The sequence below is a fragment of the Rhinolophus sinicus genome, linkage group LG15 (genome assembly GCF_036562045.2).
Source record: "Rhinolophus sinicus isolate RSC01 linkage group LG15, ASM3656204v1, whole genome shotgun sequence".
Lineage (NCBI taxonomy): Eukaryota > Metazoa > Chordata > Mammalia > Chiroptera > Rhinolophidae > Rhinolophus > Rhinolophus sinicus.
Genome location: NC_133764.1, coordinates 19,798,096 through 19,810,762, shown reverse-complemented (window position 1 = coordinate 19,810,762; position 12,667 = coordinate 19,798,096). Strand labels below are relative to the sequence as shown.

The 12,667-nt window shown below is 54.9% G+C and overlaps 2 protein-coding genes across 2 annotated transcripts in view; one reads left to right on the top strand and one right to left on the bottom strand.

Moving 5' to 3' along the window:
• The window catches only part of MYO1D (myosin ID), a 284,586-nt gene extending 282,207 nt beyond the window's left edge, over window positions 1–2,379 (top strand). The window contains exon 22 of the mRNA XM_019732584.2: window positions 7–2,379. Coding sequence (XP_019588143.1) covers window positions 7–163 — 157 coding nt within the window. The 3' untranslated portion in view covers window positions 164–2,379. The remainder of the gene's footprint in view (window positions 1–6) is intronic.
• A 1,486-nt stretch (window positions 2,380–3,865) lies between these two features.
• Window positions 3,866–10,832, bottom strand: CDK5R1 (cyclin dependent kinase 5 regulatory subunit 1). The gene is made up of 2 exons (XM_074320000.1): window positions 7,988–10,832; window positions 3,866–7,698 (listed from the first exon to the last, which is right to left on the bottom strand). Exon 2 carries the CDS (start codon window positions 7,555–7,557, stop codon window positions 6,634–6,636), a length of 924 nt encoding a protein of 307 aa, XP_074176101.1. The 5' UTR covers window positions 7,558–7,698; window positions 7,988–10,832; the 3' UTR covers window positions 3,866–6,633.
• Between the last annotated feature and the right edge of the window lie 1,835 nt (window positions 10,833–12,667).

Here is a 12,667-nt window from a genome sequence, read left to right as displayed (position 1 = left end):
TTCCAGTGAGAAACGTCACCTGCAAGTCAACGTCACCAACCCCGTGCAGTGCAGCCTGCATGGGAAGAAGTGCACCGTTTCCGTGGAGACGAGGCTCAACCAGCCACAGCCCGACTTCACCAAGAACCGCTCGGGCTTCATCCTCAGCGTGCCCGGGAACTGACGCACCCAGTGGGGCCCGCCTGGAGCCCGGAGCGCTGCCACTCAGCATCATAGGCCCCCATCTAATTGCTGATCCCTGCTGCCGCCCAATAGAAATCAGCTCGCAAGGGTCCTGCCGGGGAGGAGCCCCTCTCTGCCTTCTCTCAGGCCCCTCTCCTGAGGGCTTCTTCCTGGCTTCCTTTGGTCCCCGTCTTCGCTGCCCCGACTGCCCACGGCCCCCGCTCAACAAACCAAAGACCCCGGCGCCCTGACATCCAGACCACCTCACACCTCAAGGCCATGTGATGGTGCCTTCAGTGGAGGACGCCTCCCTTGACTGGCCAAGTCGAGGTAGTGTCCCTGGACCCACTGGCCAGCGGCTGGCCCTGCAAGGGGTGGTGGGGGGGAAGCCCAGGACAGTTTCCCCCACCAAAGATGTGCCCCCCAGGGCGGTTGGTGGAGCTGAGCTGGGGATGTAGCCCTGCTCTCTCCGTGAGCCCATCCTGCCGCCCCCTCTGCCCTGCCCTCGAGGTGATTGCAGCCCTGTGACCTGACTGGGAGCTTCTCAGAGCTCCTCGAGGGACCCCTCCCCCCACAGCCAGCCAAAGCCACCAGGTGAGCAGGTTCACCTGTAGGGCCAGACCCTCAGCCCAGGAGCCAGTGGCCAACAAAACAGCCACACCCAGCTGGCAGTGCAGCCTGCCCAGGGCCTGCCCCGCTGCCCCGCCCCCTCTCCAGGAGAGAGCAGTGGGGGCTCCAAGGATCACCTTGCTTAACCATGCAGCCTGCACCCAAGATTGCCTGACACTTATTTTTGCTAAATCAGATATGATGTCTGCTGTGTCCACACTCTTTTCAGGAGTACTAATAAGAAAATGGAGTTGCAGGGGCTGGGGGAGCAGTCAGGCACTTGGAGTTTTCCCCCCTCCAACACCTGTTTCATACTCATTTGGAGAACGAGGACTGGGAGAGGAGGGTCGGAGCACACAGGAATTCGGGGAAGTAGAGGGACAGAACAGCGTGGGGTCCTGGCACTGCAGGCCAGGCCAGGATGCCCACCCCCACAGCACACAGACCCCGTCTGCTGGGCACACGGGCCCCATGCCAGGAGTACAGCACCATCTTGCCAGTCTCTGCCCCGCAGAAAGCACACGCCTTCAGATGCCTTCCTGAGACCACCGTGTGGTGCCTCCGCTGAGGGGGACGCCGCGAACCTCTGGGCAGCCTGGGCCCCCCTGCCAGGAGCCTTGCAAGGAGACTCAGGGCACCCTGTGTGGTGAAGGGGCTGAGGGGGAGCCCACGCCTCAGGAGGAGCCTGGCAGGGTGTAAAACAGGGACATGCTGACGTTTGCTTCACTAACTGCCACAGATGCTGCCCTCTGCTCCCCACCTCCTCCCCCGCATGGTCCCGTCCTGCCACCCTGACCCCACAAAACACACCCAGTGCCTGAGTGCAGCCTCTTGTGCCTCACCCATGACCTGACATGGTCACCTTGCTGACGCCCAGATGTCCCAGCAGCCTGGTCGCCTACGCACCCCCACCCCTGCCTCCCAGAGCCTGCAGACATTTGCACCGTGTGCTATTTGCAATGAAGAACCTGATTAGCATCCTGTCCTTGGAAACCCACTCTCACTCCCGGAGCCTGGTCAGATAGCTGCCTGCACAGCGCAGGGGCGCCACCACCCCAGTTTAGCAACGCTCGTAGTTTTGCCAATCATCTTGACAGTAGTGGAACCATCTTAACTGGAACATCGCCTCTCCATTCCACTTATCCCCCAAACTCGTCGCTTTACACTAGATACATGCAAACGTATGTTGTAGACACCAAAACGGAACATGCCAAATGAGTGCCTTTCAGAGGCTAGAGAGGAAGAGGAGGGTGGAGTCCTTCCTCCCACCTTTCCACCTTGCTTATGGCCCCTCAGCCCAGCTCCAGGGCCTCCCGGCTGAGGACGTGAGGCCCGCCTGCGTCAGAGCACTTTTTCATGATGTCCTAAGAGCAGCCCGTGTGGCAACTGCAGGAGGATCAGGAAGGTCAGGCGACAGCGACAGCAACGCTTCCAGGTGCCGAGGGGAAGGCAGGAAGGACACAGTGATTGTATGCAATGAAGTGTTTCTCTTGATTTAGTTCAATGCAGTTTTATGGGTTGGTGCATATATTCCTGTTTTCCATTAAATTAACTATTTCTAAAGCATATTTTGATTTACCATCAAGAGCAATAAAGCATTAAATCTTATTTTTAAAAGTGTTCTGCTTATCTGTAATTGGAAAGCACCTATCGTTGTGAAATTCTGGCTTATGTGAAGTCAACTGTTATCCCAGAGGATGGAAGGGAGCATCAAGCACAAATAAGGTAAAAGAGGATAATTTACCTGAGGCTTTTGAACAAAATGAACAAAAATATTACATGGTGAGCGAGAAGGAAGCTGGGAAGCTGTAGGAAGGATTGAAGGGGGAAAGGCAGTGGAGTTCAAACACTTTCTTCCGCCATTGTGAGGCCTGTGCACTAGACTCAAAGTTCAATGTTCGCAAGTTTCCTAAAATCAAAGCATGTATGTTATCAAAGGAGAGGCTGGGATTCCTATGGCTGTAGCTTGGGGAGAGGTCTGAATGGCAGCCAGGCAGGCTCTCCCCAAGCTGGCTTGGTTGGGGGACAGTGGGAATGGCAGTAGAATGAGTGGGCGAGAGAAAATCAGGAACTTCATGGTGGCGGGAGCTGCAGACGAGGCAAGGGCCCAGCAGCCACAGAATGCCACCCGGTCATGGGTGGGAGAGAATGTGCGGCGAGGCTTCTGTGACTCAGATCAAGGGAAATGCCCTGAAGAAAGCGAGTGGCCCTCATCACTGGGCTGATAGCTCTCAAGTTGCAACCTGAGCAGAAATGCCTTCCTCGTGCCCAGGGACAGCTCCAGACCACAGGTGCAGGGCCTGGGGAGGACTGAGTCCCCACCACCTAGTCCTGAAGCTTAGACTGGTGGCCTGAGTGGGCAGAGACCACTGGCAATACCTCGTTTGATTGCGCCTCACAGGTGTTGCATTTTTAACAAACTGAAGGCAAGACCCTCCACCAGCAAAAAGACTGGCTTGCTTGATTGCGAGACTTGCTTTATTTCAATGGTCTAGAACCAAACCCGCAGTATCTCCAAAGTATGCCCGCACAGCCAGAGGGGGCCCCACCCTTGCACCATTACGGGTTGGGTGGCTGTTTATCTGGAAGCCCCAGGGCTGGATATCTCTCATAGAAACCTGCAGAGCAAAACTGGCAGGGGTGGGCCACAGGGACACCAGGCCTGAGAGCCTCTGGGCAGTGGCGCTGAGCACAGCCAGGCCCAGGACACATGGACGCAGCAGCCTTAGAGCCATGCTCCACAAATGAGGTGTAAGGCATGCTGCCCCTGCAAGACCACTCAGCCAGCCCTCACCAGGGCATGCCTCGGCCTGATCCTCCCCGGCCAGAGGTCCCAGTCACCCAGCGCCACCAAGCCAAGGGAGCCACGCCTGCCCCGCCCAGCAGCTAAACCAGAGTTGACTTAACCTGTGCTTCTTTCTTAATCACCTTACCATCAACGTGCTCGTTAAGCCCTCTCCCCTATTCCTGCCCTCCTCCCATCTCCCATTTCCCTTCCCCGTAACACAAATCCAATTATGTTGAGAGCAGGAATCATTTATAAAAGGGGACCCCAGCCTGCTCATGAATGATGTGCCCACAAAAGAGATCTATGTAATGGATGGTCAGTGCATTTTATTTAATCAGCACGGTACAAAAATAAATAAAAATAAGGGAAGGGGAATTAAATTACAGCCAAACTGAGCTTCATGACCTTTTCAGATTATAAACCACACATACTTACAAACACACTACACATACATACAAAATGAGACAAATATAAATTAATATTAACAATACCCACAGTTTGGTCAAAGAATAGCTACAGAAGAAATTGCACTAAAAAACCAACATACATCGCACGTTGTATAATTAGCAGTTTCAAATATACAGCTATGAATAATTCCGAGTGAAAAAAATGGCACATTTTCTTTTCATTGCAAGTTTAACAACTGTTGGAACAAAACTAAATTCTAATAACTGCATGGAAAGAATATATCAACCCTTCAGCTTTACAAGAAAGAGTAAAACCAAATCCTGAACTATTATTCCTGTGACTTGTTCTGTGCACGGGTATAATTTTCACAGCCATCTGTTCTAAGATTATTTTTCTTACGACACAAAATGTTCCTGGTTTGCATGCACAATATCACTGTAAAAGCAACAATTAAAGAATAAGGGGGGTTTTTTGTTGTTGGTTAGTTTTTTCCTTTTTCCTTTTTTTTTTTGTTTTTGTTGTTGTCCTAAAAGTAGTCTTCATAGCAGCATGTCAAATGGGTTCATTGCTTTCACACTTAAGTGTATCAGTTCCTTTACACAATACTGATGGCCAGTACAAGAAGAGGGAGGAGAACAGGACAGGCTTCATTCACATTGATGGAACCAGTTACTTCCTTAGTCCCCAACCACTCCTGAAATTTGCACCTCCTCCAAAAACTAAAAAAATAAATATGGAGAAAGAGAAGGAAACACACAAAACTGGAATCCTATGGATGCAAAGTAACTGCACAGTTTTAGGCCAAGTTCAGCCAGCCAACCGAGTGACTGCAAACATACACCCCTCTTGAAACTCGGCACCGGAACCAGCCTCTTCCATGCCTCCGGTGCCGCTGCCCCTGAGGGCCTCCTACCTCAGGTCGCCCGTGGCAGCAGGATCTGAACAGACAGGCTGTGTGACAACTCCAGCAGAGAAGAGGCGCTGCATTCGTGAAGTCTGTGCCAGCAGCCACAGGTTCCTTCCAGCTCTGCATCAGATCATCTGGCCATCCCAGGAATGGCTCAGCACGTGGGCCTTGAGGCACAGCTGGGGCAAATGCTCCCGGCCCAGCCAGGCCCTCTTCCTCATATCCGGGCATACCTCGGGCCCAGCGAGCTCTGCTCCAGGGCTCTTAAACTGGGACCTCAATTTCACAGCTTTCTTTTCATGTGAATTTCAGTAGTGCTTGTGCTGAAACTGGCAGCCACCAGGGACCTAATCCTATGTAAAACGACCCTCTGGCTTCCCTCCCCCCTCCCAGCCACCCATTCCAACACTCCCTGGGGGATTGGGCAGAGAGAATTCCCTGTGGCATTCACACTGGTCTTTGTTCCCCAAAGCCAGAGTGATGGGCCATGGAGGAAGACTGCTCCCTTCTCTTGGTCCTTTCCCAAGTCCCAAGCCACCAATCTGGGAGACTTAGGAAGAAAATTGATTAAGTACACATCATGTGTTTTTACAGCCACTAAATTGGAAACCCAAACCAGCAGCTGCAAACCATCAGTTGTAGAATCAGCAGGCCTCCAAAGCAATCAGGAGTTCTACTCCCGGCTTGTAATTGTCCCCAAGATCCAGCTGTCTCCCTGGGCCTCGCCGGGCAAGGCTTCGTCTTCAGAAGACACTGAACTGTTTGGGAACAGTTTTAAATTAACAGGGGTAGGGGTGAGGGTACATCATGACTACCCCCCGCCCTCCAGCTCTGCAGAACAAACGTCATGTGCACCAGCGAGAGGCCTTAGCCCTTTGGTGGGCACCGGTTTAGTCTCAGGCATGGCACCCCGACCTGCCCAGAAGGCAGGTGGTTGATAATGGGCACCTGCAGCTGTCCTGGCCTTCCCCACAGGGTGACTGAGCTGCATTATCCAAATGAAAAATTCACCCAGTAAAGGAGCTGTCCCCAGCTTCACCCCAACCCCTTCAGCTGGGACCCAAAATAAAAGAACTTCATGAGTCAAACCAGCTCATTAACCAATACGACCAACACAGCTGGGAGCAGGGGACAAGGGGGCTGGGGGACAAGTTCCGTGTCTTCACTACAGGAAAGCCCTTCTCCCTAAAAAAGAAAAGAGAGCAAACCAGGGTTGTGTACGGCCAAACAACAGGACGCAATCTGGGCATCAGGCCGGCTTCTCTTCAACTGAAGCAGCATCTTGCCTCACAACCCACGGCAGAGCTCAGTCAAGGCGGCTGCTCCAGGAGCCTCTGGGAGAACGGACAACCCAAAACAGGAGCCAGAACAGGGCCTCCAACCAGAAGCGCTCGCTCTTCCTTGGGCCACCTGGCCAGAGGCCCCTCTCCAGCTCCCAGGCAAGGAGCAGCAGACAGTCTCACCTGCCCTGGTCCAGCAAGGGCGCAGGTGGCAGAAGCAGGTCAGTCCTTTGAATTCCCCAAAGTAGGAGGTCAGGGGCCTGGGTGGCTCTGAGTACATCTTCTGGGTTTTGCAGAAGGTTCTGGAGTTCAAAAACGCCCAGAGTTCTTGGCAGGGCTGAAGAAAACCCCAAGGAGAGAAGGTGGGCCAGGAGAGGCCCTTGGTGGCTTTGCTAGACATACTGTACATAAAATCTGATTTGTTTAATAAATTTTTAAAAATGAATTGAATCCTTAAACCATTATGCAGGCTCCAGGGCTCACCGATCCAGCCCTAGGAGGAGCCGCTTCTTGTCCTCCTGGCCACTCTCGTTCTTCAGGTCGGAGAACACCTGTGTGAAGTAGTGCGGGTCGGCATTGATCTGCAGCATCTTGGAGCTCATGAGGTTGATGACAGAGAGGCAGCGGTCCCAAAAGGCCTCCTTGCAGCTCTCCACTAGGAAAGGCTTGAGCGGGTAGGAGATCTCGTTGCCCATGTAGGAATAAGAGAGGTACAGGCAGGTCAGCAGCACCGCCTGGAGCTCGTGGTCGGAGCCCACCTCAGAGGAGATCACGTCCCTGCAGAGCATGTAGAGGAAGACCACATTGGCGGGCGTGATGAAGCCCTGGTCCTGCCAGCCCTGCAGAAGCAGCGAGCGGTCCACGCTGCGCAGCCAGAGCACAGGGTCCGTAGGGGACAGGTGCTTCAGGCGGTAGCACCGACGGCAGAGAAACTCGCCCAGGCAGCGTAGCAGCTCGCTGGTAGACGCCTGGACGATGACCCGCTTGGGCGTCCCCGCGGAGGTGACGGCTGGGTGCGGGGCCTTCTTGACGGAGGAAGAGACCCCGGTTTGGGAACCGGAGAGCTGGCTGGCAGCGGGGGCGGGCGGCTGGGCCGGTGGGGGCTGGGCGAATGTGGACAGGTTGGCGCACGACAGCGACTTCTTCAGGTTCTCATTGTTGAGATGGGTGACGTTGTTCTGGTAGCTGCTGTTGGGCTGCACCTTCTTGGAGTTCTTCTTCTTGGCCGACACGGCCACGATCCTCTTCCACGGCAGCACGGAGATAATGGAGTGGCGCTTCAGGTTCCTGTCCTTGGCATTCTTACTGTTCTGCACGGCCGTGTAGTGGCCCACGGTGGCCGCGCCATCCTCAAACAGCGTGGCCTTGCGGTAGCTGGGGGACAGGGACAGCACCGTGCCCATGGTGCCGCTGCGCGCCGGGCGGGGGCCCGCGCCCCTGCGCGCCCAGCCTGCCGGCCGGAGGGAAAGAACAGCTCACCAAGCCCGCGGTGGCCCAGGGGAGGAGACAGGGCGCTCCTGGGGGCGCGTGCTGCCCCTTTGGATCTGCGTGTAAAACAAGATGGTTCTCAGCACCAGGCGGGGCTCGCGCCGCGCTTCTCGGCCCCAGCCTTGGCGGACCCCGCGGGCCTGGCCCCCAGTCCCGCGCCCGAGCCTTCCCCGGGCTCCGCGGCCCCGCCCGCGCCGCAGCCTGGCTGCCTCCACTGCGGCACCCCCAGCCCGCCGCTGCGCTCCGTACCGCCGCAGGAAGAGACCCCCACCTCGACACCGCGCGCGGCCCCGACCCCGGCCCTGGTTTCTCGGGGCAGCGGGGGGCCGCGAGGCGCAGGCTTACCTGGCGACGGCGGCTCCTGCGCTCCGCGCCCTCTGCAATGCGCGCCGCGGTCCCCGCGCTCAGCGGCGCTCGGTGGGGCTCGTGCGCGGCGGCGGCGTCGGGAGCTTCTGTCCAAGGTTCTGCAGGCGTCGCGGCCCCGCCCCCCGCTCGGCCGTCTTCACCGCCGCCGCGCTCCCGCCCCGGCGCGCACTTCAGCGGCCTCCCTCTCGGGAGCGCGCGCGGCCCACGCGCCGGCGCGGGCGGACCTGGTGTCACCCGGGAGCCGGGGCCGCCGCGGTTGTCAGCACGAGCCGCGCGCGGTGCGGGCAGAGATGTGGCCGCGAGCCTGAGGCGTCTTTACTCGCCCCGCCCCGGCGAGGACCCGGACTCGGGCGGCGGCGGGGACTCGTGGAACCGCCCGGTCCCCGGGGCCGTTCCCCCTCGCACAGTTCGCCGCCAGCTCTGCGCCGCCGCGCCAGCAGCAGCCGGGCCGCGTGAGAGTCCGGGGCGCCCCGCGCAGCCAAGCTCCGGCCGGTGGGGAGCAGCGGGGCGGGGCCGAGGACCGACCCCACCCGCCGCCCCGCCCAGACACGTGCTGCCTTTGTTCCCGCCGCGGCGCCCGCAGCTGTGGGCCGCGGGGGCGCTCTAGGCCGTGTCCCCGCCCTGGCGACGCGCGGCCAGCCGGGACTGAGGCTGCCTCTCGAGTGGTGCGAGAAGCCATCCACCGAGGCCGGGACACTGAGCTCCTTCCTTCTATTTAACATCCTCGTCCACCCGAAAAGAAGCTTGGGAGCTCGGGGAGGAAGATGGGGAGAGGCGAAGCTTTTACTGAGGCTGCCTGAATGACACGCGCATCCCGAGTGGATTGTCCCCATCGGTTTTAGTGCCCTCCCCTCCGGGACCTCCTTTCCCCCATCCCAGGTAAATGCGCACGCCTGGGTGGGTCTCAGAAACCCAGGCTAGAGAGGCGTAGCTTCCCCACACCACACCAGAGACAGGAAGGGCCCTGAGGCCCCTGGCCCAGCCGCAGCCCGAGATAAGCCAATGAATACTAAGCTCATCACAAATGTGACCTCGAAATTTCCACTTGCCCTCTTATCTCTTAAAAGTACAACTGAAGCAACTGCTTCTCCAACCAGCCGCTGACCCGCTGATTTAAATGTTTTTCATGCTAAACGTGTATACCCTGTTTGCCCGAAAATAAGACCTAGCTGAACCATCAGCTTTAATGCTTCTTTTGGAGTAAAAATTAATGTAAGACCCAGTCTTATTTTACTATAAGACCGGGTCTTATGTAACATAGGATTTTATTTTCGGGGAAACACGGTAATTTGAAAATGGTGCCAGCAAAATTATTAAATTCTGAGTAAAATCCTGGTCCTAATTAAGAACTGCTCCTCTCACAGACAAGAACCTAGATCCTTCACAAAGGACATTCTTCATTTGTTGTTCTTTTAGTTTGGTTCTGGAGATTGATTCAAATTTGACCACAAACCTGGGAAGAGACTCAAATCCTATCTTAATTCAAATTCTCACCCCTGGATCTTGTGAGGAGGAAGCAGCAATCCAGAGGAGAATGCCCACTTCCCTGACTACCAGACCACTCTGGCATACCAGGCTGTCAATCTGTGCCAGCTCTGCCTACTGCCCTAAGCAGAACAGAAATCTGGTACCATTCCGAACAATGCTATCATCAGAAAATACTAGATTTTGCTTATGTACTACCCAGAGATTTCTTCAACAGTGGCAATTGAAAACTTTAGGGAAGTATGGTGACCATACAGTGCAAAATGCATTGCTCTGTACCCAGAAGTCTACTTCTTCCATAGCCCTTCAGAAACATCCACAGCAACTGTCAACTTAAGACGATGAAGGATATGCCGGTCCTTGTGAGTGTTCCTCAGTGTACAACCCCTACCTGATCTTCAGATGGAGCTTTCTCAACCCTCCCTCTCTGTAGCAAGAAGTAATCTCCTTCAGGTTCCCTGGGCCAAAGACTCTCGTCCTAAAACAGCTGAACCCCATCTTTTATCCTCCAGCCCCTTGTGGAGAGGCCCAGCTCCTGAGTTGGCCCATGTCTACATTGCTTTTGCTGTCCCAAGTTCCCCTTCAGATTCTGGCGTTGAGCAAAGGTTAAGTGCTTTCCACTTCCCCAAATATGCCTAGATTTCTAAGGCTGTAACCCAGCCCCCAGGAACCATTGGGACCCACTCCGTTACCTAGATCTACAAATTTCAGTTGTAGCTATTCCAATTCATAGTGGACAGTACCAAGCTCCACTTCACGCCACTCCATTTCCTCTCTCGCCTTTGTCCAACCAGCCCTTCCCCACCACCTGCAAAGAGCTCTTGGCAGAATTACCTCAACCTCCTCACACTTGTCAAAGGCATGTTTGTAGCAGAGCGTGAATGAGTTAGCACTGCCAGCCCGCTTGCTGTTGTGACTGACAAGGGGCTGTCCGGAACCCGTCCACCCATGCCATTCCTGCTCTGTTTCAAGGTACCACATAGCTCCTCTGTTCACCTAACCCTCCCACCCCCAAGCTCTCATCACCACTCCAACTGCGAAGCAAGAAGAAAGGGCAATAATCTGCCAGAAATGGCAGAATCAAGGACCCAGAAGGCAGACCTGGCTGAAGGATGCGGAGCTGTTTTCCAAAGAACTGCAGGGAAGATCTCCAAATCCCACCCCCATCAATCAGCCTATTTATCCTATAGTCTATCTCTAGCTGCCAGCAGGGCCGGCCTGCATGCCATCTGCACCGCTGGGCTGGGATGGCCATGCATCGCGGGAGAGTCCCTGCCCTCTGCATGCCCCCTGCCCCTACAAACCTGGGGAAGGCCAAGGCCAGCCAGTAGCTTCCAGAAGGGGTTCCAAATAAAGCCAGGCTGAGCCCTGGCTCCTGAGGAAGTCGTGCTTGGTTCTTCCAGGGATCACAGAGCAGCATCTAGTGGCCCTTCTGGGCAGCACAGATTACGTAACTAGCAGGCAGCAGGGCTCCAGAACTACGGCCGAGCTGGGCCTCTGCTCCCAACACCATCAGAATCTCATTAACGCGCAAGAAAGCCCTAGCCCCATGAAGGCTGGTGCCCAAAAGGGTCCTTAGGTGAGGGGGCCGGGCCCAGGCCACCTGAACCTCTCAGCTGGGTCTAGACCCAGCTTATTTGAGGCCTGGAAGGGAAGCAGTCCTGGAGGTCTAGAGCAGCGCTGTCCAAAAACACAGAACGTAAGCCACAAAAGCAAGCCACACGGCTCATTTAAGTAGTAGCCATATTTAAAAAAACAAAAAACAAAAACAAAGGTGAATTTAAATATTTAACCAAATAATGCTCAAAATATTTCAACACATAGTATTTATAAAAAAGCTGACCTGGGGCGGCCCATTAGCTCAGATGATTAGAGCACGGTACTCTGAACAAGGTTCCAGTTCCATCCCCACATGGGCCACTGTGAGCTGCGCCCTCCACAACTAGATTGAAACACACTTAAATAAGTTTAAAAAAAATTCTTTTTAAGCTGAGCTATTTTTACTTTTTTTTAAAGATTTTATTGGGAAAGGGGACCAGGACTTCATTGGGGAACAGTGTGTACTTCCAGGACTTTTTTCCAAGTCAAGTTGTTGTCCTTTCAATCTTAGTTGTGGAGGGTGCGGTTCAGCTTCAAGTTGTTGTCCTTTCAGTCTTAGTTATGGAGGGCGCAGCTCAGCTCCAGGTCCAGTTGCCGTTACTAGTTGCAGGGGCGCTGCCCACCATCCCTTGCGAGACTTGAGGAATCGAACCGGCAACCTTGTGGTTGAGAGCCCACTGGCCCATGTGGGAATCGAACCGGCAGCCTTCGGCATTAGGAGCACGGAGCTCCAACCGCCTGAGCCACCAGGCCGGCCCTACATTCTTTTTTCAATACTAAGTCTTCAAAGTCAGGTTTTTGTTTCCATGTACAGTGAGTGCATCCCTATTCAAAGCTACATCTCAAGAGCTCAGCAGCCACATGTGGCTCATGGCTACCCACTGGACAGCAGAGGTCTAGAGGAAGTCATCAGACCTGTGAAGGGAGCAAAGGAAAGGGCTGCAGCCCAACTGAGCTCCTCAGGACTGCCCTGGGCTTGAGAAACCCCTCTGCTCCAGCTCTGGAAGCCTTTGGAATCTTTTGCCAAGTCCTTTATTGAATCAAATCTCTTCCTGCAAGGGAAACCATACACAGAAATATGGTACCGAAAAACAGAATAGCAGAGTTTCTCAGACTGAAGTAGAGTTGGCAGCTGGAGCTCACCCCTTCCTCCTTGTGGCCCCAGGGCCCCTCAGAAGAACCATTCCCAGGGTCTGACAGTATGACAATCTGCTTTTTTGTTTTTCTGGGGGGGAACATTGAGGAACAGTTTTTCCAGGATCCATCAGCTCCAAGTCAAGTCATCGTTTTCAATCTAGTTGTGGAGGGCACAGCTCACTGGCCCATGTGGGAATCGAACTGGCGACCTCGGTGTTATGAGCGCCGCACTCCAACCACTGAGCCAACCGGCCACCCTGACAATCTGCTTTTGAAGATTCCAAGTGGACACTAAACCACAGCTGTGTCAGGACTCTCCAAGCACTTGCATTTCCATGACTTCATGTAACCATCAAACCACAATTACCAAGGAAGTGCCATTCACATTGTGCAGATGAGGAAGTAGGCTCAGAGGACACACACCCCACGTCCGTGTTG

Coding starts and splice junctions, on each gene's coding strand:
- CDK5R1 (XM_074320000.1), bottom strand. CDS start 7,557: ATGGGCACGGTGCTGTCCCTGTCCCCCAGCTACCGCAAGGCCACGCTG.